At 35.5% G+C, this 25,157-nt stretch overlaps 4 protein-coding genes and 1 pseudogene across 4 annotated transcripts; 2 read left to right on the forward strand and 3 right to left on the reverse strand.

Annotated features, from left to right (window-relative positions):
* Positions 1-796: 796 nt before the first annotated feature.
* Positions 797-2,748, reverse strand: LOC133680638 (metallothionein-like protein 4A; annotated as a pseudogene).
* Positions 2,749-5,136: 2,388 nt separating this feature from the next.
* Positions 5,137-6,586, reverse strand: LOC133680383 (protein EXORDIUM-like 5). Its single transcript, XM_062103297.1, has one exon. The coding sequence runs from the start codon at positions 6,541-6,543 to the stop codon at positions 5,482-5,484; it is 1,062 nt and encodes a 353-aa protein (XP_061959281.1). The 5' UTR covers positions 6,544-6,586; the 3' UTR covers positions 5,137-5,481.
* Positions 6,587-10,391: 3,805 nt separating this feature from the next.
* On the reverse strand, positions 10,392-12,148 carry LOC133679079 (amino acid transporter AVT3B-like). The gene has a single exon (XM_062101584.1). The coding sequence runs from the start codon at positions 11,912-11,914 to the stop codon at positions 10,628-10,630; it is 1,287 nt and encodes a 428-aa protein (XP_061957568.1). The 5' UTR covers positions 11,915-12,148; the 3' UTR covers positions 10,392-10,627.
* A 1,592-nt stretch (positions 12,149-13,740) lies between these two features.
* On the forward strand, positions 13,741-18,831 carry LOC133680497 (alpha-1,3-mannosyl-glycoprotein 2-beta-N-acetylglucosaminyltransferase-like). The gene is made up of 17 exons (XM_062103486.1): positions 13,741-14,385; positions 14,465-14,603; positions 14,693-14,755; positions 15,208-15,236; positions 15,584-15,660; positions 15,745-15,790; positions 15,954-16,016; positions 16,192-16,258; positions 16,324-16,392; positions 16,471-16,540; positions 16,660-16,721; positions 16,873-16,962; positions 17,056-17,150; positions 17,449-17,511; positions 17,615-17,653; positions 17,740-17,910; positions 18,224-18,831. Exons 1-17 carry the CDS (start codon positions 14,317-14,319, stop codon positions 18,347-18,349), a joined length of 1,338 nt encoding a protein of 445 aa, XP_061959470.1. The 5' UTR covers positions 13,741-14,316; the 3' UTR covers positions 18,350-18,831.
* Positions 18,832-19,812: 981 nt separating this feature from the next.
* LOC133679427 (protein NUCLEOLAR COMPLEX ASSOCIATED 4) lies at positions 19,813-24,851 on the forward strand. The gene is made up of 15 exons (XM_062102027.1): positions 19,813-20,280; positions 20,361-20,453; positions 20,754-20,827; positions 20,954-21,015; positions 21,098-21,149; positions 21,262-21,362; positions 21,609-21,700; positions 21,836-21,937; positions 22,146-22,204; positions 22,297-22,471; positions 22,874-23,047; positions 23,343-23,496; positions 23,573-23,630; positions 23,712-23,817; positions 24,423-24,851. The coding sequence occupies exons 1-15, from the start codon at positions 19,906-19,908 to the stop codon at positions 24,618-24,620; spliced, it is 1,875 nt and encodes a 624-aa protein (XP_061958011.1). The 5' UTR covers positions 19,813-19,905; the 3' UTR covers positions 24,621-24,851.
* Positions 24,852-25,157: the final 306 nt, after the last annotated feature.

Genomic DNA, 25,157 nt, shown 5'->3' on the forward strand with positions numbered 1-25,157 from the left:
ATATGAAAGGCCTACCTACAATGAATATACATAATATACTAAAAAACAACTTAAAATAGCACAAATAAAAGACTTCATTGCATAAAAAAAAATCAGGTTTTGTCTTCTAAGTTTAGGTACTAAAACAATAATTTTTAGAAATCAGGGATCAAAACATAATTTTACAATAATAATCCATCCTCAATCCTGTCTAGAATCTCAATTTACATTCCAGGGACTAAATTGTATTTTTTTAAGTTAAGGGACCAAACTGTATTTTTTTAAGTTCTGGGACTAAACTATAAATCTTTAATGGAGGGACTAAACTAAAAATTACACAAATCAATCATCAAACTTAGATTCAACATCCTTAACCTCATAAGAATAATACATTTCAGGGTTCAAATTATATTTTTTCAAAATTTAGGGACCAAACTATAATTTTCATAAATCAATTACCAAAATAAAATTTTGTCATCTTCAACCTCAAGACCATTTTGTCCAAATTTTCCAACAAAGTTGAAATAAATTTCTTAATCATAATAAATTAATTCATAAATTTTTATTTTTAACAACATACAAAAAATCAATCATTTAATCTGAAACTCATAATAATCATGAATCAATGTTAACAATATAAACTTCAAAACTTTATAAAATCTAATTTCTTTTTTCATCCTTTCATAAATAAACCATAATAAAAAAAATGAGAGGAAACCATTTATTTGTTATTTACATTTTTTTTTAATCCAAAACTCAACATCTAAAATTGAAATTTTTTATTCAATGAATGAAAGATCATGACAGGCACAGGACCTAAAAGAAAGAAAAACAATGTTCTTATAACTTTAACTTGTATAAATCTAGGTTAATTTAAGTTATGCATGCACTGGCCTAAACTTGGATTTGAGTAAAAAAATTTAGATATTTCAAAGGATCGGCATAAACATCCACACACATTATAACGTTCAATCTGGTACTGCTGAAATTTAAACACTAACTCAGCTAACTCGTTATTTACTTAGTTATAGCCAAACCTAAGTCTCTAATTAACTAGAGACGCATGCCACTCATCATCGATGAGATGATGGAGCTTGCTTTTGTTCTACTCGAGCTGGCTAAAGCTTCTCTTCAAGAACTGCAAGTTGGACAAGCACAACCAGCACCACACGTACAGGAGGCCTTGCCCACGCCGGTGGTCACCACGCTCCTGGGGGCATGTGCATGGAATGCAGCCACAGTGCTCGCCACATGAGCGTTTTTTGTGTCCAGCTCCCTCTCCCTCTCCGCCTGTATCCTTGACTGGACCACACCTGTATTCATATCAAGCAGCAAGTTAGAAGCATGAAATGTTTAACTAACAAAAAGAATTCTTCTGAAATCTGTCCTTGAATTTTAAGAGCATTTTAATTATGGAGGAGTTTTAAAATTAAAGTACTTTCTTACACTCCCGCCTGCAGCCAGTATTCTGATGGTTTGTGTCCTAAGAACACAACCGAAAAACTAGATTTCTATATGTGAAATAGCAAAGTAGGATTTAGTAATCAAAACAATGAAAAAGGGGTAGCTAGTTAGAGACCTGCGGGCTGTGCCACCAGGGCATGGAACAGGACATCCACCCCCATCATTACAACCCACAGTACCTCCCCTGGTATCTGCCATTATGCTCCTTTCTTTTGCTCTCTCTCTCAAAAGGTAATGCTGCAAATTGCGTGCTCAAAGTCACGGACACACACTGTGGATATATATAGCGGTGGTCGAAATCTTATAGTAACAAGTGGCACAAGAAATCCTATCAGACTAACACATGGCCGTGCGTGGACGAAGTTTAACAAATAGCTGTCCTCAAAGGCTGGTGAATATATAGCACAGGTGGAATGGAGAGCTGCAGGAGACTAACACCTGGGAATGCACGTGGCTGTTGAAGCTATGATGTGGTTTGAGCAATCCATGCATCCCTTGCCACATCATGGCAACGTGGAGTCTAATCCTCCTTCAGATATGGAAACAGACTAGGACTCATGCCATAAAATCAGAAATAAGAAGTTAATGCTTATGTATTTTTTTTTTATATTGATGAATATTAAGTTAAATAAAACAACAGTTTGATTACCTGAACATTAATTTCAGAATTCATAAAACCTCAATAGAAGTAGGAAGGGAGATGATCAGAACAACAAAACCAACTTGAACGAAACAAGGCTAAGATCAAATGAAGGCCCAGAAGAGATCAAACGTAGAGCAGCCTGACAAGTTACTGCAAAATGATCAAGACCTCGCTTGATGCATGTCTATTATCTACACAGCATATATTAGGTCATCTTTAAGATCTATCTGCCTCCAATTCCTGGTCCCTTTGTAGGATACTGGCCAGGCTGTGGTCCCTTGGCATTTAGTGATCTAGTACTAGCTGGAGAGAGACCTCGTGTACAGTAGCCATGTCAAGGCCGAGACCAATTCAGATTCCTTATTCCTATAATCTTATCATTAATCAGAAGCTGAAAATATGTTCCTTAATTACAGCATATGCCTTCGTCTCATGTGTTTGGGCCACATTGTGCTGTAATGCATCCCCTGCAATTGTGCCCTACAGAGAAATAGGAGTGATGGAGACATGGTTAGATATATACAAAACCGAGTTTCATCTTTGATGCAAAGGTCATCCTGCTGATTTTCAAGTTCTTTGAAACAATAGCATTTGCCACCAATATTTATATTTCTGAAGATTTTGGTTAAAAATTCTGTTTTCTGAAGGATTTTCAAGTCCCAACCAGTTTCTTATTTTAAGCATAGAAAAGGGCATTTTCCTGCATTGCAATTTGCAAGCCAGCAAACTTGAGAGAGCACATAACCATTGAATGCTTTCATGCTGATAAACACAATCAAATCCAATTTCCTTTTAGTAACTAGTAATTAACCAGCTTACTGTCTCTTTCTGGATTAGCAATTTTTATTCTTTCTGAGTTCTATTTTGAGTTCGTGAGATTCTGTGCCCAAGATATCTCACCTGGCAGATTGTCTCTTTCTCATGCAAGGGTAACAACTCCTCATTACACTGCATGTGGCTCTCCAACTCATTGATTGGGACAGACCTTCTTGGTGAATAAGGGGGCCTCTCTCTAGTGGGTCACGAGAAGGAATCGGCTATATGATGATGCTATCTGTTCTTTGATATTTTCCCATTGACCTTTTTCATAATCCCACCCGCTTTTGTTTTATCTCATCCTGGAGCAGAAAATCTCACCGTCAAACAAGATTCATGGGACAATATCCATACATCAAGTATATGTTGTATATTCAAAATCCCCCTTCTCTTGAAATAATTTTTTGATCACGAACAGATATGAAAAATGCAGAAGACGCAGGATGAGTAATATAATTAGTACCTGCGTTTTGGAACACAAGTTGCAACCGCAACTATACCTGAACAGCCCTAGTTTAGTTTGGATTTCTTTTCCAAATATCTCAAGTGGACCACCATCATTCAAATTAAGATAATCAACTTTCAGGAATAAAATTACTGCGCTTTCTTTAATATTCCACCGACTGTCATGGGAATTAGAGAAACTAAACAAGGAGTTGGTTTGGTTGGGGACAATTGGTTAGCAATAAAAGCATCAACACAGAGAATATAATATCTCTTGTTTTGTTATCTTTTTGAAGCATCAAGAACACTGTTGTTCAGTACCATTATTCACAAAACAACCCACTGATCTCAGAATTAACTATCAGTAATCAGCATTACCATTAGGAAAATGAGGGCTTCACCGCATCAGTTTGTTTTTCATGTCTTGCTGAGTTAGCCTTGAACCTTGGACACCTGCTGACATACATTTTATGTCATTATCATCTTGCAGTTGCTGTAGCCCAGCTACACGCCAACGAAAGCATCGAAACCTTTTCATTTACCCAGCCAAATGGGGCCAGGGCAGGGCTCATAAATCGTCATAATAATCGACCATAGTAATATGTACTCTTATGGGTCCCAAATATTAGCTGTGGATCACAAATGTTCCATTAAAGTGTTCTCCTGCTGTGGCCTGCCAAGTCTTCCAATAGACGCGCCTAATTAAAGGACAAGAATGTGTTTGGCCTTTGTTTGATCACAATTTCAATCCATGACCTCATTTTCAAAGTTTCTGAGATGAGAACAGCCGAAGGCTCCCTTTTTATATATGTGTGTGTGTGTTATTTTGCATTTAAAAATATTTGGGTATAAGTCCCTCTAAAAACTTTTTTAATTAACACAAAGCTATAATTTATAGGTTTTTAAAAATTACAACAGTAAAAGCTGCTTGCACACAGGAATACCCTACCAGAAAAGCAGGCAAAAGAAAAGAAACATTATTACTTTCATGACTACCATGTGTATGGGAGGGTTTGCAATTTGAGCTAGCCCTTTTCCTTCATTTGACTTTGGATTGCATAAATTATAATCGATCTATAGCAGAAGCATCCAAGATTACACTTCACATCAAGTATTTTAACTCAGAAATAACAACTAACAAATAAAGATTCAGACATCACTTTTGGCTTTATGTACAGCAGATATATTGTTTTTTTTTATCTGCACTTTTTTCATTTTTAGGCATTAGTTTTCGAAGAGAACATGGTGACCCCATACTGGGTCATCCCTCTAACCTCTCCTCTAGCAACTAGTAGGTGGGTGCTTGAGAATCATGGAAAAGAAGGCATGGTAAAGCATGTACTGTTATGCATTTTCTGCAGCTTCCTTCAAGTTTGAAGTAATCATCCCGTCGTCAATTGATTAACTTTCAACAACCTTCTTGTGCATTAGCTGTAAAAATGTACTAATAACCACCTACCATTGCCTGATACTGTTAGCTTTCATCATGACAGAATTATTAGTGAAATCCATTCAAAATGAACAGCAAGAATCTTAAACCGTCAGGCTCTGGAGTTTTCAAAAAGAGGAGGAACTGGGATTGGGATTGGGAAGAAAAAAGATCCAAGCTATCTTTGTATATTGAAGAGTTGGACGTGGGTCATGGCAAGCAAGAACAAGAAAGGGATTCACAAAAATTACATCTAAGCATTCAAGAAAAGTATTCAGTTCGCCTTTTGCTTGTGCTCAGGCAGAATTCATCAAATGCAAAGAAAAATCTATTGAAAAAAACATTAAAAAACAATAAAATGTAAATGTAAATTAATAAGTTTACTGTTTAAATATAGAATCAAAATCTAACATCATCTCTTTATACATCTGAACTATAATTATTTTTAACCATAAAAGGAAAAATAAAATAAAACTAAAGAAATACAGAAATGAAAAACTCCTCCTCCCCCAACCTCCACCTTCATCACTTGTGTATACATCCAATCTCATCACCACATTAAACCACGAACTACCAAAAAAATTGAAAGAAAAATCATGATTCAAGAGCATAGAACCAGATTTTTTTAACAATCCATAATCTATTCGTCTCTCTTTTTTTTCTTCTTTCCCATTTTTCAATGTCCTGGAAAAGACCACCACCCTATTCAGTCCAGAGCATTAGGACCAGAACATGCCTTCAACTCAGGGCTCCAGATCCATTGCACCAAGAACTTTCTACCTCTTCTGCCATTCATATTAAAAGTCTTACCTTGCGTATCCCTCATAACCTGCCCTATATACCCACCACCACCACCTGTCCCATACAACCCTTCACACAAGTCCCCTATCTCAGTTGGTGCTGTTGGATCCTCCCCAGCATACCAAGCATTCACTAAAGGATTTGAAGACAATTCTGCAAGCTCATGGCCTATAACACTAATCATCCCATCCACGCCCACATCCCCATTTGGTGACTTCAAGGCTCCTGGCCCCCCTCCACCCATGTAACCAGGGACTGCAAAAGGGTAAGCGCATACTTCGGGACATTGTTTGCCTGAGTTACCAACCCAAGCATAAGGCAGCGTGTAGCCAACCATTGATGGAAATGTAAAATAATGAAATCCACACACCGCCCTACAAAAGTCTTGCATAGTCACATCTTGTGATGTCAATATAAGGTAGATCCCATTCTTGTGATCTACAGGGAAAGGTGCAGACTTTACTGCTGAAGCTATCACTTGTTGGATTGTAAGTCTTGTTAAGCCAGTCCCATGTGAATAAGCACTATCGGTATATTCACCAGCTATGAGTATTGAGCGTGAGACATTAGCTCCAGTTTGATCTGTGTACAAAGACACGGTGCGCCACCACTCAGAGACGGAGGGCTTGGCGGCAACAGTGGTGGGGGAGATGGAGTTGAGGAAGTCTTTGATGAGAAGCTTTTGAGAATTAGCCCAACGGCCATACCAGATAAGGTAGATGTTTATCGGAGTTGAAGAGAGAACTGGACCCATATGGTAACGAAGATGGACTAAATCTGATGATCCCTCAAATTTTTTAGAGGAGGAGAGGGTTCTTGGCGGAAGTTTTGGGTTTATAATGTCTGGTTTTGTGTTGAAGGTTTGAACTTGTGGGGTGGTTCTAGTAGAAGCAAGGACATGGTGAATAAATAATAATGATATGAAGGCATAAAAGAATGATATAGAGAAATGGGATTGCTGTGACATTTTGAGTGGTGGGGGGGAGGTGAGGAGGATGGAGGAGAGTTAGGGGGTTTATAAAGAGGGGTGAGGTGGGGAGAAATGGAGAGTAGGAGGGAAATGGGTTGGAGACAGCTGCAACGTGTGGGCACACTTTGAAAGTTGAAAAGAGTGTCTCTCTCTGGTGTGTGCTAATTTGCGCTTGTTGTTTGTGGAAAACTGGGAATCAACTTTAGTGAAAGTGAAAGGGGACTGTAATAAACGATGCTTTCTCTCCTCTTCTCTTAGTTTTGTTTGAATGACTGACTGGGAATCATCTTTTGGTTTTTCTTGATCTGTCCTAACCTGCTCTGCTACTACTTTGTTTTAACTTTTTTTTATTTGAATTCGATCGAAGGAGTACTGAATTATTGCCAGTAGTAGAGTACAGGGAGTGAATTTGATGTTAAACAGGTAGTATTTATGGCTATTGAGCAGGCCAGAGACATTACCGAGTTATTGGTTCAGAAAACCAAATGCTCCTTCTTTGGTCAAATTGCTGCTGCAATCTCAAACTCAATCTGCATGCCAATATGAACTGTATGTAGCTCACTGTTGCTTTCAAGAAAAATCTTCAATTTCTAGACATCGTTGCTTTGGAAAAACAAATTAAAGTTGCTGAGGTCTGTCACTTTTTTGAATTTCACCGTCAGCACACTCTTCAATGCTTGGGATAAATTTAGTTACCACCTGTCAGGACAGAAACGTGTCTGGTTTGAGAGGCACTGTCTTTTAAAGTGAATTTCTGTTTCAATCGCCCTTGTTTTGAACTCTTTTTTTCTACTGGCAACTACCGGTGTCTTAGCACTGCTCTTCTTCTAGCCAACGGTGTCTTATTTTTCAGCATTCAGTGTATGGACTGACTTTATTATTATTCAGCTATAATAGATACTCGATATTCCATTTCTCCTAATGGTTGTTACTTACAGTCTCACAAATATGTATAAAAACACTCACGAAGGTTAAGGTGAGGAATTGAGCTCCCTTGGTAGGCACAAAACAGAGGCCTCGGGAGAGGAATTGCTGTATTTCCATTTAATTACTGTTAAACTTGCAAGATGTCAACCAAGTGTATGCTGTAGTACTGGTGGCAGGTATCTTCTTAAGATATTTTTCTCGGAGCAGGAGTGAGCTGTAGTGCTGTTCTCTCACATCATAGGCAATCACTCCTTGAATTCGAGGATAAATGTTTTGCGCTTACGAATATGGAGTTATTGACTTTGGAGAGCTAATTGAGCAGCAGCAGCAGCCGCCAAAGAGACTACAGTTTGCATTGGTTCAGCCTCTGCCACCCAACAAGTCAAATAACAGCAGAGAAATGGTTGCCTTTCTTTTATACATCAATCAAGTAAAAGCTCAGCCGATTGCAGTGATGTAGTTGATTGATACCTTTTCTCTGGGACGATGACACCATGTATTTCGGTGAAATCGATCCAATCATGCAAGAGTTTAGACTAGGGCAAGCCTACACCCGAAAGGTGGGACCAGGGCATTTTTCTCCCCGGTTGACTACGGCACAGTTTTGTAGCTTGTGTAGACTGGAATTGTTTTTGTTTGGATGGGGAAAACATTAATTTGTTTTTGTATGAAGAAATAACGAAAAGGAGTCTTGGTTGCAGGGATATCGTCTCACTGAAAGCTTCCCATCATCTCTCCAGAGCCTTGCAGGTAATGCTTGATAAACAGAGTGTGATATTCTGATTGCATACATTATTGAAGGAGAAGAAGATGACTGGTGTGAGTTGTCTTTGTTTTGTCCACTTGTGATCCTATCACGCCAAAATTAGTGTCCTTTTTTTCTTTTTTCTTTTTTCTTTGTCAGGATCTTTAAGTGTATAATTATTGCAATCAACAGAGTTCGCTCGGTGTTCCGTATGATTTGATAGTTTTTTTAAAAAAATATATATCAAGTTTATGTAAACACCATATCATTTCTCAGTTGCACTACGGTTAGGGTTCATATTTTTTAAATTATATAAAAAAAATATCCCGATGTTGTTTATATTTTATTTCTACGGTAAAAAGAAAATTTAAACTAAACTTAGCGAGGTTTATCTAATATGATTTGAATGATTTTGTGTATTAAAAAATAATTTGGATTATTCATAAAAATTTAGTTTGGTTAAAAAAATTATAATTATATTTTTTTTAACATTAAGACAACAACATATTAGATTGACCTGGACCAACCCGATTTAACATGTCAAATCCGTAACCTAAATTATAAGACAATAATAACCCCTTAGAAAGCAATCAAAACAAATTATGAAGTATAATTCTCAATCAATAAAACATTGAATTATAAAATTAAAAATAAAAATCAATTAACCTATTATACTCGTAACCTAGATCATAAGATTAAAATAACCTCATAGAAAATAAATTGAAATAAATTATAAAATTCAATTCTTAACCAGCTGAATGTTGAGGGATAATATTAAAAAAAAAATTAATTAAAAAAAACTTAAAATGATCCAAGTCAATCCATCAAACATATGATCATAGTCATGAGATTAGAATCCTCATATAAAAAAATATAAAAAATACATGATTAAACCTAGGTTAACCTTCTGAATCCACGACTCTGATCATGAGATTATGATAAACTTGTATAGAAAAAATTAAAATAAATTATGAAATTTAATTTTCAATCAATTTTGTTAGACCCAGAGTTGAACTATGAAATTTGTAAAATACTTAATTAAAAAATGACATAAAAATGAGTTGAATCAACCTGAACTAACTCGTTAAGAACTATTCTCAGATCATGAAATTGGGATATCTTAATAAAAACTAAATCAAAACAAACCATGAAGTCTAATTCTCAATGAAACACGGTATTGAATGATAAAATTGAAAAAAAAATAAAACAAAAAAATGTGTTGATCGGGTTAATTCGCTAAACCCGTGACTCAAGTCATGAGATGAGGACAACTCAACAAAAATAAAATCCAATGTTGAAGGTCCCGTGGTCCAGATCATGACACCGAGATTACCTCTTAAAAAGAAAATGGAAAAAATGATATGATCTAGTCGAAGTTAAGACGACAAAACCCATGACTCTAATCATAAGACCAGATATCCTCATAAAAAATAATAAATAGATTGTGAAACTTAATTCTCAACCGATCCAATATTGAATAATAAAATTAAAAAAAACACAAAATATAACTCGAGTCAACTCAAGTTAACCTGTTGAGCACTATTATTAGATCATGATATTGAAATAACCTAATAAAAAGCAGGTAGAACATATTATGGAGTCTAATTTCAAATCAACTCAATATTAAATAATGAAATTGAGAGAATAAAAAATTAATTTTTTTAAAAAACAAGTTAACCGGCCTAACCTGTCAACCCGCAATTCATGCTATGATAATGGAATAACCGAATAAAAAATAAAATGCTATATTGAAGAAAAGAATTAGAAGAAAAAAAAAGCATTTAAAGAAAGAAAATCAAATAAAAAAAGTATTATTTGCTTTTCGATCTTCTAGTTTTTTTTTAAATATTATTTTTAAGATTTTATATTAAAAAATCATTATGTTGACGAATTAAAAATAGGTTTTATGAAAAAAGTGAACAGTGATGCGAAGTAATAAAGTTTCAGTAAGTGGCATCACTTGGATGGCCATACTGGCAAATAACACGAGCTAGAGCGGGGATGGAAATTTAATCCCAAGTTAATAAGTTTATCAACAGAGTTCTCTCGGTGTCCACTGGTGATCATATCTCACGCCAAAATATATCAAGTGTATAACTTTTTCTTTTTTAAAAATAAAAAATAAAATTGAACCTGGCAATTTAAAGAAGAGAAAAACAAAGTATGAGAGAGATTTCCTTAAAATCCTGTTTGCTATGTACTCTCAAGTTACACCAGAAAAATGACTGCAATATATAATCCATGTTGGAACACCATCCTACAAACATCCTATCTAACAATCAGACGCAATTTCCAGATCGACAAGGGAGTTTCACAGTGAAGAGATAATAATAACGCAACGTGTCTACAAAAGAATGGGGACAGGAACTCGTGTAATTCACACCAGCCACACTCTAAGAAGAACACACCCTATACCTTGACAGCAAAGATCTCCATGAGAGCATACCATGTCCCAGAAACAGCAAGAACAAGGCCTAAGGCCACAATCCCTACATCTATACTCCACCCTTTCCAGCTCATCTCCTCCTTGAACACGAGCAGGTGAAACAAAGCTGGCAAAACAAATCCCAGCCCACAGCATACACTACTCCCCACCAAGGACATGAAATCGGCAAAATTCGGCACCATTAGAGCCACCAAAGTAACCAACAAAACGGATACCCATCTAAGCCACAAACAATACCTTCCACCCCAAAACCTTCTCTCCAGTATCTCATAAACAGGGTTCATCATCAAAGGAAATGTAAAGAACAGGTTAATACAAAGACCCAATTGAACCAAGAGGCTAATGAGTCCAGGCCCTAAATTAGCAGTGATAATATCCTGAGTATCATTTCCAAAAGCAAAGTAACCCAGCACGCCAAAAGCTCCATATATCACTGAAATAAGCCCCATGCTCAGCCCTAGGATTCTCCCAAACTTTTCCCTCTCTCTCATTTCAGATTCTATTGGCAAAACCATGCCAATCCCTTCAAACGCATAAACAGCCACGCCCATCCCATAGAAAAACACAGACAAACCTCCAAATGCTCTAACTTCAGGCCTATTTTCCATCATTATAAAAACATCCTTAACAATCACCACTCCCATGGCAGCAAGATCAACAACATCGGCAAAAATACTCAGAGGAGCCAAATGGGTCAACGTTGCAATAGAATTCAACCCCAACTGAAAAGGAAAACAACCCCACATATACCAACTCTTAGCTGGCATTGAAAGGGCCAGAATTTGAGAAGCCAGGCCATGAGGTGATGGCGAATTGAATAGATTAGCCAAAGTATTAGCAATGAATATCAAATAACCAATACAAAATCCAGCTTGTGACAAGACAATCATAACATCAACAACAAACCTCCCAATAGAACCACAAACAGTGAAACCCACATCACCAAAAGAGGTAATCTTTGAGAATCCACCAGAAAAGGATTGAAGCTTTCCACGAGTATTGACTAGCAACATCATACAATAATGAGTTAAGCCAGCAACAGAGAAAAGCATAATAAGACTCATTAGCCAACCTGTGCGTTTGAAAGCATAAGGGAGACCAAGAACACCAGCACCGACAATAGCAATGAAGACATTTGCAAAAGTCTTCGATTGAGATGATAAAGGCGTGGACTTGGCTATGAGAGGTGTGTCTTCTCTTGGTGGAAAAGTTTTTGCTGATGAGGATGCTTTTTTCCTCCCAAATCCCATGTTTGATTGGTTGATTGTTCGTTTGTTTTGAGGTTTAGTTTGAAGAAGAGCAATAATTAGAAGAGAGATCGGTGGTTGATGATGTTTTTAACAGAATTGGTATTGGCTGGTAATAAAAATAGGGAATTGCTATTGGAAGCCTAGTTATCACGCCATGATCCTCAATCCGATTTTCAATCTATATCAGCCCTGTTACCCAGCAAAGTTGAAAAGGCTACCAATTGTATAGTGACAAAAAGATTTAATAATTGTAAGAGAACGTGAATGTATTTGTCGGAATAATAATAATAATAATAATAAAATAAATCTTAACATTTATATATATATATATATATATAATCACCTTATGATTAACTTTTTAAATTAATAATTGAGTTATACGATAGCGCGTTTAGTTGCTATTCCACATGGAATTGATAGAAACAGTAAAGCAAGGTATCTGGTTAAAAAATCAGGGATAAAAAGATAAAATCAAATTTATTCATGTAATAATTTTAAAGTAAATTCAACAATTTTAAAATAAAAAGTATATATATATATATATGTAAGTTTATATATTAATGGTATAATAAATTTTGTTCGCATTTTATTATTTCTTGTAAACTATCAACTGAATATAATATAAAGATAGCCGGTTAATATTATTCACCACTGTAAAATACAATTATATTTTTTGTTTTCTATTCTATTTTGTCTTTATTTTTATTAGTTGGGAATATTAATTAAATGACAAAAAAAACCCCCCTCTTCAATGACAGAAGAACATGAAGGTATTTATTATAATAAAACAATAAAAATGAGATTTAAATAAATCTCTTTATAATAACTGCTGCTGATATTTGTTTTTAAAAGAAATTAATTAATTGAGGTATGTAATGTAAGTTAGCAAGCCGAAGGAGGGCAGAATCTTGACCTTAAGAAGGACCAGGGGGAAGCAGGACGGAAAACTTCAAAAGCTCTGAACCCAGCCCATTCAACCGAGTCCACGAAGACATGCCCTTCGTGGCTTGTCTCAATTCCACACATTAGAGAAACGAACATCAATCTACCCCATCAGCTTGACTTCTCGAGTTACTGCCTTTTCAATGTCAGCTAAGGGCTGGTGCATGTGGGGTTGTCACTTGTTTTCCTTTTCAACACAGTTAAGGCGTGGTTTCTTTGATGAAAAATCATTTTTTAAAACTAATGAAAAATATTTTTTAATTAAAAAAAAAAATTAATTTAGTTTTCAAAAAAATATCTTCTTTTTATTCTGGAAGAAAAATATTTTCTAAAAGCTGTGAAAAATTTAAAAATATCACATTATTTGTTGGTTATGTTAAATTTAATTTTTAAATTTTTGATTGCTATATATATTTTGTTTTGATTTTTTTTTAATTTCATCCTTTAAAATTTGATTTGTATATTAACTTTGGTTCTCATTTTTATAATTATTATTTTTTAATTGAATTTTTTTATCTATCAAATTTGATCCTATTTTTTTATTGTTACTTATTTTATTTTGAAATAATTTATGAAATGATAATTATTATTAATTTAATTTTTTCATCTTTTAATTTTTTTTATTTATTAGATTTCATCTCTAGATTATTATTTGTTTTATTTTAAATTATTTATAAAATTATATATTTTTTCAATTTCATTCTCATTTAACTTTTTAATTTATAAAATTTATTTCTTATTATTTTAATAAACTTAAAAAAAATAAAATATTAACCTCCCAACCATAAAAAAAAATAATTCAATTTTAAATTCACTCTTTAAAAAAAGATAATTTTCGGCAAATAAACGGCGCTAGATTCCATTGCAACCCTGACCCGTCTGGCTCCTTTGAGTGTTTTAGCTGATGTCGTCGGTGTTGCTGCCATGGGAGTGTTGATCCTTGAGAATTTACCAGAGAAAGAAAGACGGAAGCTTTCTACGAGTGTGAACTAACAACATCATACTATAATTAGTTAAACCAGTAACAGCCGATAAGCCATCCAGTGCGTTTAAAAGAATAAGGTAGACCAAGAACACCCCTGCACCGATAATAGCAATGAAGGCATTTGCAAAAGGGTTGGATTGAGAGGATAAAGGCCCGGACTTGGCTATGATAATGCCATCTCGAAAGCCCTTTTTTTTCTTAAAAAAAAAAAGAAGCTCAGTTTAGTCTTCGTGATTGACTTATAATCTTATATTTGTTTACAAGTCGAAACAGACGTTGGCGTTTTAATCAACGTTGGAAAACGTGGCACTGACTTATTGGGTGGGTGATTTGGGTCCACCGGAATATTCGAAAACGGAAATTGCTAGGAGACTATTGCGAGTTAAAAGAAAATCAAACCCTCTTATTGAGCAACAGAGAGCACAGAGAATGGTGAAGAATTAATTGATAAAAAAAGAAGAAGAAAAGGGTTGAAATGAGGAGAGTGGGATGCGATTATCGATGCCTTCTGATACCAGCCGCACTCGCATTCTTCTATATCCAGGTAGGCCACTCACTGGCAGTCTTCTAATCCTCTCTCGCAGATCCAATGAAAACAATCGGAACTTTTGTGTAATTTTCAGATGCGGTTATTTGTTACGCAATCAGAGTACGAGGATCGGCTTGCTGCTGCCATTGAATCAGAGAATCATTGTACAAGTCAATCACGTTTGCTTATTGATCAGATTAGTATCCAGCAAGGCACTATCGTTTCTCTTCAAGGTGCTGCTGCTCATCTCTCTCTCTCTCGACAATTATTGAATTGGATTGGAGCTATTTATTATTTATTTATTTTATGGAAATAATTTCAGAACAAAATAAACGACAAAGCGAAGAGTGTAGGCAGCTCAAGGCGCTTCTTGAAGATCTTGAAAGTATGTTTTTTATTACTTACTGGAACTTCTACGCAAGCTCTCTTCATTCACTCTTTCGGTTTCGCTCTTCAGTTTGCTACTAATGGTGCCTGCCAACTTTTATTTTATTTTAGTACATAGAAATTTGGTCTTAGGTTGCAAAACGCGAACCCAGACCACCTTAAGAATTTTGTTCCTGTGGAAAAGGGGAAGCGAGAAATTTGAAATATGTGCAAGTTCTTTGTTGTTTGTGGGTATTAAAGAACCAAATTGTTTTGCCGAGTTGAAGGTTAATTTTGATGATGTTTTACCTTCTGTTCTCCTTTCCTTGGTATCAGCATTGATTTCTGTCAGTTACTGTCTATCTAGGTTTTCTTTCGGGCAGTTTACATCTGCTGTTAACGGTTAATTTTTTTCAGTATTAACGGAAACATTATCAGAAACTTAGAATGTTCTTTATGCTAATGTTGCAGGAAAAGGCCTTAAAAAACTGGTTGATAAGGTACAGTTCTTGAACCGTGGATAATTTCTGAGTTTTCCTCTCTTCTTTGTTTTTATTTTTTCTTCTTGCACCTGTTTTGCTGGACTGTTTGTTTTTGCGTTTCAAAAATATTTTTAGGAAAAAATTGAATTATTTATTTATTTATTTCAAATTAATATTTTTTTTGGTATTTTTACATCATTTTGATGTGCTAATGTAAAAAATAATTTTTAAAAAATAAAAAAATATTATTTTGATGTATTTTCGTGTAAAAAAAGATACTTTGAAAAACAACCGATACCACAATCCTAAACACCCCCAAAGTCATTGCTTCAAATTATAGAAGCTATTTCCACCTCTTCTTGCAGGTACCAGTGGCAGCAGTTGTGATCATGGCATGCAATCGTGCTGATTATCTAGAACGGACAATTGAGTCTGTTTTGAAGTATGTTTTATGTTCATGTAGTTTGTTTTCTACTGCATTGAACTCAATCCTACACGCTAGCTGACTGGTTTTCTAAGTTTACAGGTATCAAAGCTCCGTTGCTTCAAAGTATCCACTTTTTGTATCTCAGGTACTGGCATTAGCTTTTTTTCCTCCCTCCTTTGTTGAAATGCAAATTAGGTTTGGCTGTGAGCATGGCTTGCGCACCTATTGTCCAATAGATATGTTGCATAAGAAACCATATAGCTATTCCGATTTTCTTTTAGTAATAATTTTTCTCTCCAAATTTTCAGGATGGAACAGACCCAAATGTTAGAAGCAAGGCTATGAGTTATGATCAGCTAATGTACATTCAGGTAAACTGTAATCTATGTATTTTTGTGTATGCATGTAAGGTTATCATCTGCTATGATAACCTTGGTGCATGTATAATGTTTGTAAATTTGTGGTATGTCAAGCCATGCTTTGAGGACTTTTCACAGTCCACTTGTAATGCTTGATTTCATTGGCTTCTTTTTTGTTCATTTGCAGCACTTGGATTCCGAACCAGTACATACAGAAAGGCCTGGGGAATTGATTGCATATTACAAGATTGCAAGTAATGATTACTTGTGTAATAGCTTTCTTCTGAAAGATACTAACCTATAGATATCTCTTCCATAGGGCATTACAAATGGGCAATGGATCAATTATTTTACAAGCATAATTTCAGCCGAGTAATTATACTTGAAGGTGGACTTCTTTTCTCCCCTCCATGTTCACTTGGGTGTGTGTGAGAAATAAAATGCTAAAGTACTGCTTCTCAAACAGATGATATGGAAATCGCTCCTGATTTTTTTGATTACTTTGAGGCTGCAGCAGCTCTTCTTGACAAGGATAAGTATGCTTTTTTTTTTTTCCTTTCTAGTTCCTGCACATTAAATTTTAATATAAAAAAGCAGGGGATCTTAGGCTTTTGGCAAAGCTAGTTTCATTCTCATTTGGTTTCCAACATGTTAGGTCCATTATGGCCATTTCCTCATGGAATGACAATGGACAAAAGCAGTTTGTGCATGATCCTTGTAAGTTCATTTCTTATTTACTTCCCGTATACTACCGCCTCTCACTCTAAAATGTATCCATGTGATGACAAATTTAACTTTCAATGAGCTAAAGCAAGAACCTTGTGAACTACCTAGTTTTTTCTGATCTGCTATTTAATGTATTCTGCAGACGAACTTTATCGGTCAGATTTCTTTCCTGGACTTGGGTGGATGCTGACTAAATCAATTTGGGACGAACTATCCCCTAAATGGCCAAAAGCATATCCTTTTTCAATTGTATATATTGTTTTGAAGTCAGGCTTTTATAGTGTGAGCCGAGGCATTTTACTAACATTTCCTTGACAAAAACCCACTTACTGGGATGATTGGTTGCGATTGAAGGAGAATCATAAAGGTCGACAGTTCATACGTCCAGAAGTGTGCAGAACATATAACTTTGGCGAACATGTATGCATGACTATCTATATGCTACTGCACTTGTTGGTTTCTTTTTAGTTGTTTGGATGCATCTCCGCGTCAGGCATACATATTAAGCAAGTGTTGATTAATATAAATGCATCAAGGACTGCTAAGGCAGAAGCTTACAAATCAGTTAATCATTCATTGGAAAACAAGTAGGGGATTAAGTGAAAGAAAGTTTATTTTCATAATATCAAAAATCACAAGGTTGATGAAATGCAATGGCACCAAATATCACAGGCCAGTTGTCTATACCCACTAATTGACTGTGGATGTATGATCACAGGGCTCTAGTATGGGGCAGTTTTTCCAACAATATCTCCAGCCTATTAAGCTGAACGATGTAAAGGTATTACGTATTCCACATCTTTCCCCTAGTTGAAGTTTCTGCATGGATAATGCATATCGTTAAATTATAATAATGAATTTCACTTTTGCCTCTTCTTCAAAAGGTTGATTGGAAGTCGAGGGATTTAAGCTACCTGATGAAGGTAACGGACTCTTTTAATTCATGTAAAGTGAAGGAGACCTAAAATCTAATTCCAGACAATAAATTATGTAATGCTGCTCTTCTCAGGACAAGTATACAAAGCACTTTGCCGGCATTGTGAGAAAAGCTAAACCTATCCAAGGAACTGATGCTGTTCTTAAGGCCTCTAATATAGAGGGTGATGTACGTATCCAGTACAAGGACCAACCAGACTTTGAAAGGATTGCACGCCAGCTTGGTATTTTCCAAGAGTGGAAGGTATCTCTGCTCTAACTTGTATAAAGTTGTGCAATATGGAATGAGCTGAGAGAATTATTGACTTTATCATATGCTCTTGGGTATATAATTTGGATTGAGTAGTTCCTGTCATGTCACTTCAGATTTCCCGGGACATTTCACTATCCAAATGTTCAATGTTACAGTTAAAAATCCCTTCTCTGAGGGGCACTGTGTCATGGTTATGCATGTCCACTCTTATTCGATCTAATTTTCTTTATTCAGAATCTGAATTTTTTTCATCATTTTGAAAACAATTGTGTCTCCACTTGATTTTTTCCCTTTTCATTTCTAGGATGGAATACCAAGGACATCATTTAAAGGAGTAGTTGTTTTCAGATACCAAACAACAAGACGTGTATTCCTTGTCGGCCCAGATTCTCTTAGGCAACTTGGGATCAAGGATGCTCGAAACATATGAAATGAGAGATCATGCGCTGTTAGTTCCATAGAGTTTGGTTTTTATATTGTAGCATTGCTGGGGAGCATGAGGAAGGAGGACACCATCAGATACCGAAGTAGAGTAAGTTCTTGTCTATCTTTAAATTAACAGAACTCAAAGAAGGAAATGCGTGTATATTTGAGTCGTTAGAGAGGCAGTCAGGCGAAGAGATATGGCTACACACAGCCAGACACAAGCATAGTTGATCCTGAACGACATAGTGGAATCAGCTTCTATTTCAGATAGGGCTTTTCTTGACCCTTTTTGGGGTCATATTTACATCTGATCACTGTATGAGATGCCTGATTCTTATGCTCCTCGGGTGGAGTTAGCATGTGTGTCTTGTTATTGGATATAGTTCAGAAGTGCCCATGAATTTTGTAGTATTCATCGACGACGTTGTTCTTACTAATGTTTTTCTTAACCATTACATGCCAAGTGATCATCGACTTGTGACTGTTTCTTGATGCATGGTAATATATTTTTTTATTTGTATAAAAAACCGAGCTTCAGATACAACAAGTATAACAGAGTTGGAAATATAAGGCAACGTATTTTTTTGGGATAAAAGAGAATAAAAACGTTTTTTTGTTGTAGAAAACAAAATGAAGACATAAATTAAATGTTTTGAGAGTTTTTTTAATCTGATCTTTTTGTTTTTAAATCATAAAATATAAGAAGATATGTCATTTCTTTTTCTATTTGAGATAATAAACTAATATATATATATATATATATATATATATATATATATATATATATATATATATATGTGTGTGTGTGTGTGTGTGTGTGTGTGTGTTATGTTATGTTACTTGCTTGTAGGTACACTTGTAAAAAAAAAATTGAAACGTGATTTTAAGTGCCTTGAATTAGGCTACAGAATTATATATTCTGACAATATTTTTTTTACTACTAAACAGACAAAATAATGCTTTTTAGATATTACAACATTGTTTATAGTGTAAATATTTTATGTTAATGGTGTAGTTCACAGTTCGTAATACCTTTATAATATTTTTTCCACATTTTTTAAAATATAATATAATGTGATAGTGGACAAGATAATTTAAGTAATGATGCATGAAATAAAAAAAAATGAAATAAACATTTATTAAGGATATGTCATACATTTGTTACTGTGTTCGTAGAAAAGACAATTATAGAAATCTTTAAGAGTTGTATTAAAAATTAAGGCCTTTTAAAACTAATAATAATTTATTTTGCGTTCCAATTTTCACATTATAAGATAATTAGCACTTAATGTAGCTATTTTTCTTTTGTTTTTTCCCTAAAAAAATAGAATTAATAGAAAAAGAAAAAGAAAAAGAAAAAGAAAAAGAGATTCAATTTTTGGATGGATCCATGGGCCTCTCTTCTGGGCCAAGGAATGCTGGCATTTTGCATATTAACATCTCTAAACGACCCTCCACCCACCCAACCCAACCCCTAAAAAACCTAAAAACTGCTTTCTGTTTCCATCCCCTCTCTGCTTTCCCTCCAATAGCGAAGCGAAGCGAAGCAAAGAAGTAACCATGGCTGCTCCTCCTCCAAATCCAATCAACAAGCCAAGAAACCCTAAAAAACACAGTCTAAAAGACCTCAAAACCCTAGGTCACCAACTTCTCTCTTCAAGAACACACATAAACAACCTCCCTCTCCTTCTCACTTACATATCCCCTAACTTTCCTCCTCAACATGTCCTCGAATCTCTCCTCTCTCTCCAGTCCTTCTTCTCTCCTATCCTCACCGACCTCCCTTCCTCCTCCCGAAGCCCCACCCACAACAAAGACAACGACGAGCCGGACGCTGACGTTATCTATAAAACCTGGCTTCGCTCTAAGTTCGATGAGTTTGTTAAATCTCTCGTTGATGTTGCTGTATCGCCGAAAGCTGAAGATGCTTTAAAGGTCAGTACTTTCAATTATTTATTTTAACGTATGTAAAATCCGTATTTTTTTAATGATTTCTGCGTGTTTGATTTTTGTAGGAAGTTGTGTTGGATACACTAATGGAATTCGTCAAGACTGGAAATGGAGGGAGGTTCAATTCGGCAATTTATCACAGATTTCTTGTTAATATTGTAAGTTTTGTTCTGTTAATTTTGTGAGATTAGCGTATCTATGCTGTTCATTACTTCAATTTCGTCTAATTATGGTGAAAACTATTTGCTTTCGGATTTTGTAGCGCAGATTGGCTGTTAATATTTTTGTTCATATAATTATGTGAAATTTGTGTAATTATTCTGTTACTGCTAATCATGATAAATTAGTGTAAATATGCTGTTAAATATCTGTGTTAATTACTTATGTTTCATCTATGCATGTCAAATTAGTGTTAATTGTAATGTTGAACTGCTGCCTGTATTCATTTTTACTTGCAGGTGCAATCTACAGAATCTTTGGATTTTGTGTTAGAGTTGCTGGCATCAAAGTATTTCAAGTACATTGATATCCGGTAAGTCTTTCTTTCGCTTTATCTTTTTAGAATGTGGAAGTGCTGATTATTAATTTTATGATTTTGCTGGTTTATGAATAATAGTTTGATTTTTGTTTTTTTTTCTTTTTTGGGTTTGCGGTACAGTTATTTTACTTACATCAACATTGAAAAATTTGCTAAGAATTTGGAGGTGAAAGATATTTCTGGTAATGGTATAGATTAGTCATTTCGAAAATTTGTGTTTTTTTTGCCAGATGTTTGTTTATTTGATTTGTTTCTTTCTACTAGATGGAAAAACTGAGAGTGGTGACAAAGTTGGTGAGAGTGATTCAAGGGAAAGGTTAGTATTGTTTATGATTGTCACATCTGGTAATTTGGTTTTTGAAAGAAAATGTTCTGTTCTGTTGGTGTTATAGAGATGTGGAAATTTATTTATTCCTCTATTATTTCAGCCTGGAGCTTTCTATTTACAAGATTCATTATATAATATCAAATATCCCTCCTCTAGAAGACCCAAAACAGAATTCTGATTATGAGCTGTGGGGTGGTTCAGGTAATTGTTTGCTAGTACAAATATCAGTGTATGATCACTTGAGAGCTGCTTTATGCATGTATACAGCTCCTTCCTAACAAACACACATGGGCACACACTATTTCAGACAATTCAATGCAAGGCATCAAAAGTGGCAGATAATTTTAAAAATTTAGCTACTTTTCTGCCCTTAGTATTTTTATTTTACAAGCTCGCTACTTTGGTGGGTTGCTGAATTTTGAGTTTAATCATTTCTATACAAATCAGGATTCTCTGTTAAAAAAGGTGAATCGAAAGGGCCTTCTCAACACCTGAAAACAGAAGACAAAGACCTTAAATCTGAGAAGCATGATAATGACGTGAGTCATCAATGATATGTTGTTGCTGAGTTTTTCATGCAATTGTTTTTTCATATCTTATCCTAGGTAGTCTCTGATCTTGTATAATACTCCATTATACTCTGTATAGAGCTTTATGTTTTGTGGTCCATTCAGGTTTTATCTGCTGGTAATTATGCCAAAAAGATGAAATTAAAGTTTACCAAGGCTTGGATTTCATTTCTTAGGCTACCACTTTCAATTGATGTGTACAAGGAGGTAAGGCTCTTGGCCCCACACTTGTATTGGTGCACTTATGTTTAGTTTTAAGGCTGATATTGAGTTTGGATTTCCTTTTTTTGATGTGGCAGTGGTTTATTTGAACACTGGCCTTTGCGTACTCTTGCCCCCCCCCCCCCCCCCCCCCATGACCATCTGTTATTGTAGTGCATTATTCTGTTTTGATATGCTTGTCTTTGATGCACAGGTTCTCTCCAATCTCCATCAAGCAGTCATCCCTCACCTGTCTAATCCAATAATGTTATGGTATAGCATTACAGTGGATATTTTTTACCTCATGGATATGAATACCTCGTCCTACTTGTAACTGAATTGCTGATTTGCACTTAATTGCGCAGTGACTTTTTGACAAGATCATATGATATTGGAGGTGTTGTCAGTGTCATGGCCCTTAGCAGTCTCTTCATCCTCATGACTAAGCATGGTTTAGAATATCCCAACTTCTACGAAAAACTGTATGTGCTCCTCTTACCTTCCATCTTTATGGCGAAACACAGGGCAAAATTCTTTCAGGTAATGTCCATACGAACATAAATCAATGTGATCTGTGGAATTATTTCAATTGACAGCATATTAAGTGAAATCAAAACTAGCTGTTAAGATAGTTGCATGTGATACCTACATGCTATGGATTGATGACAGCTTTTATTCATCTTTACATATGCTGATTGGTAATATCATGCTTTATGTTTGGGTTTATTTAAGGTGATTTGATAATCATATAATTTTTGAAAGTTCAAATGAAAACATTAAGTATATGTTACGCTCAATGGCCTTGAATTTGATAAACACCCCATCCCCTATAAACAATATTTATGAAATCAGCCCAAGATGTCACAAAATAATACTGGAATATGCTGATAAATTTCGATCTTTTTTAATACAATCTGATGATGTGCATTTATCTTGCTGTAGCTTCTTGATTCTTGTCTAAAGTCACCACTTCTCCCAGCATATCTGGCTGCTGCTTTTGCTAAGAAATTGAGTAGACTGGCACTTGTAGTCCCTCCTTCTGGAGCATTGGTTATTATTGCATTGATTCACAACCTCCTCAGGAGACATCCTTCAATCAACTGTTTGGTGCACCAGGTATCCATACATTCTAATATTTTCATGAAGACTGTCTTTGCTGATTTATCAGTTATTTGTTTGAGCGGGATGGCATGTATTCTGCATTTGATTAACAGTTGTATGCACCTTATAATTTTTTTATTAGAAATTGTCTGGAATCTACCTTCATCATCACTTTATCAGAGTGATTGTGGAGAGCATAGAAAGATGTCTCTACCTTTTCTTCATTTACTGTAAGAGATGATGTCTCTGTATGGTTTTATTGGAGAAGAATTGTCAAGCATGTCATGTGTATTTATGGTATTTTTTTCAGGAAGACAGTAATGATACTACAGACAACAATTCCGAAGGAGAAGGGGTAGATAATGAAAATGAATTTGGGGCTAGCACAAATATTGCAGCCAGAAAAGCTGGCATCGATCATTTTGACAATGAGGAAAGCAACCCCTTAAAGTCCCATGCCTTGGGTAAGTGTTGCACATGTATGTTTTTGAAGTTGGACATAACTTTGTCCTTGCATTGACAATAATAATTTTCAAACAGGAAGCTCTCTATGGGAAATTGATAGCCTTCGTCACCACTACTGCCCTCCTGTTTCAAGGTGTGCATACATCTTGGATGCTTGTTCATCAAGTGTGCTGTACTTTTATGCCTCCTGATGTCTGATTTGTTGCATGATTAGGTTTGTCCAGTCACTTGAGAATGACTTGACAGTCAGAGCCAAAACCACTGAAGTTAATGTTGAGGATTTTAGTTCTGGCTCATATGCGACCATATTTGGAGAGGAGGTAATGTTTTGAGTTATCCTCTAATTAGCATAAATTTATTACGATTGATGTATGATTTGACTGCAAATGAAATAACCAGTGTTGTGTCATTTTAGTTCCAAACAAATAATGGGATCAATTTTGACTCATTTGGCTCAGTTTATTATTAGAAATATGTTGTGGTGAATGTTCTTAACATCCAAGTATTTTAGATTAGATATCTTTATGTTATGGAGGAAGAGTAACCATCTTAACCTCGCTTCATTGCATCTCCTTGGGACAGTAACAACAATAACGGGAATTTTTCTCATGTTGGCGAGGGGGTAGTGGATCATGTGTTTTACACAGCTATTTCATCCCTGAATGCAAGCAGCAAATTCTAATTGCTGTCAAATTTGTTCCGTGGTTTCTTCTTGTTCTGTAACTTGGGACAGTGTTTGCTGATTTATTGACTCCATTCGGTCATCGGGAATTTGGGATGGGCTTTTTATCTCTTGTTCCTTGTAATAGGTTGATTGATCTCCATGCATGTCACTTGATGTGTAGGAAGGACTCTTTCTCTTGCTCCTTTGTATTTGATAATTGATGCTCATATTCGTGTCTGGCCTGGCGAACCTACATTGCAGATTAGACGAAGGGTGAAACAGGTGCCAGTGGCGTTCTACAAAGCAATTCCAACCTCTTTGTTTTCGGAGACTGATTTTAGTGGATGGAGCTTTAAAGAGGAGGAGGAGAGCAAGGGAAAGAAATCTGGAAACGGTATCTTAAACTCATCGGGAGACGAGGATGGATGTTGCACAAAACGACAACGGGTAGAGTGCTAAGTAGATGGTAGGGACATGAATGAGGGGGGCGTGGAAAACCAAGTGCGGTGGATCTGTTCAGATATTAAAATGAGAAGAGTTTATTTAAGTAGTGCGAGCTATAATTGTACCGAGGCTGTAGCCATTAGCCATACATTGCGCAATGACAACAAGTAGAGGAGAAGAATGGCTGGCATCCTTGGAGGGTCAATGTATTTTTCTCACCATGTGCTTTTGCGAATTTCTTCCGTTTTTTTTTTTTTTTAAAAAAGGAAAAAGATGCGTATCTGGTTTTGTTGAAGAAAGAAGAAAGATAGTCACTTTGTTTATGATGGTAGAATGTACTTTTTAACTAACAATGTATGTATTTTTTTATTAACTATATGCCAAAGATACCCTCACGATCATTTCTGAGAGGTAGCCTCTTTTTATATAATAATAATAAAAAGAAAAAAAAAGGTAGTGTAGTTGTAGTGATATTTGGAAGGGTGGGTAAAGAATGGAAATAGACGGCAGGCAAGGCTAGAGTCTAGACAGGCTCGTCTAATCAAAACCGTC

The sequence above is a fragment of the Populus nigra genome, chromosome 19, assembly GCF_951802175.1.
Source record: "Populus nigra chromosome 19, ddPopNigr1.1, whole genome shotgun sequence".
In the NCBI taxonomy this organism is placed as follows: Eukaryota; Viridiplantae; Streptophyta; class Magnoliopsida; order Malpighiales; family Salicaceae; genus Populus; species Populus nigra.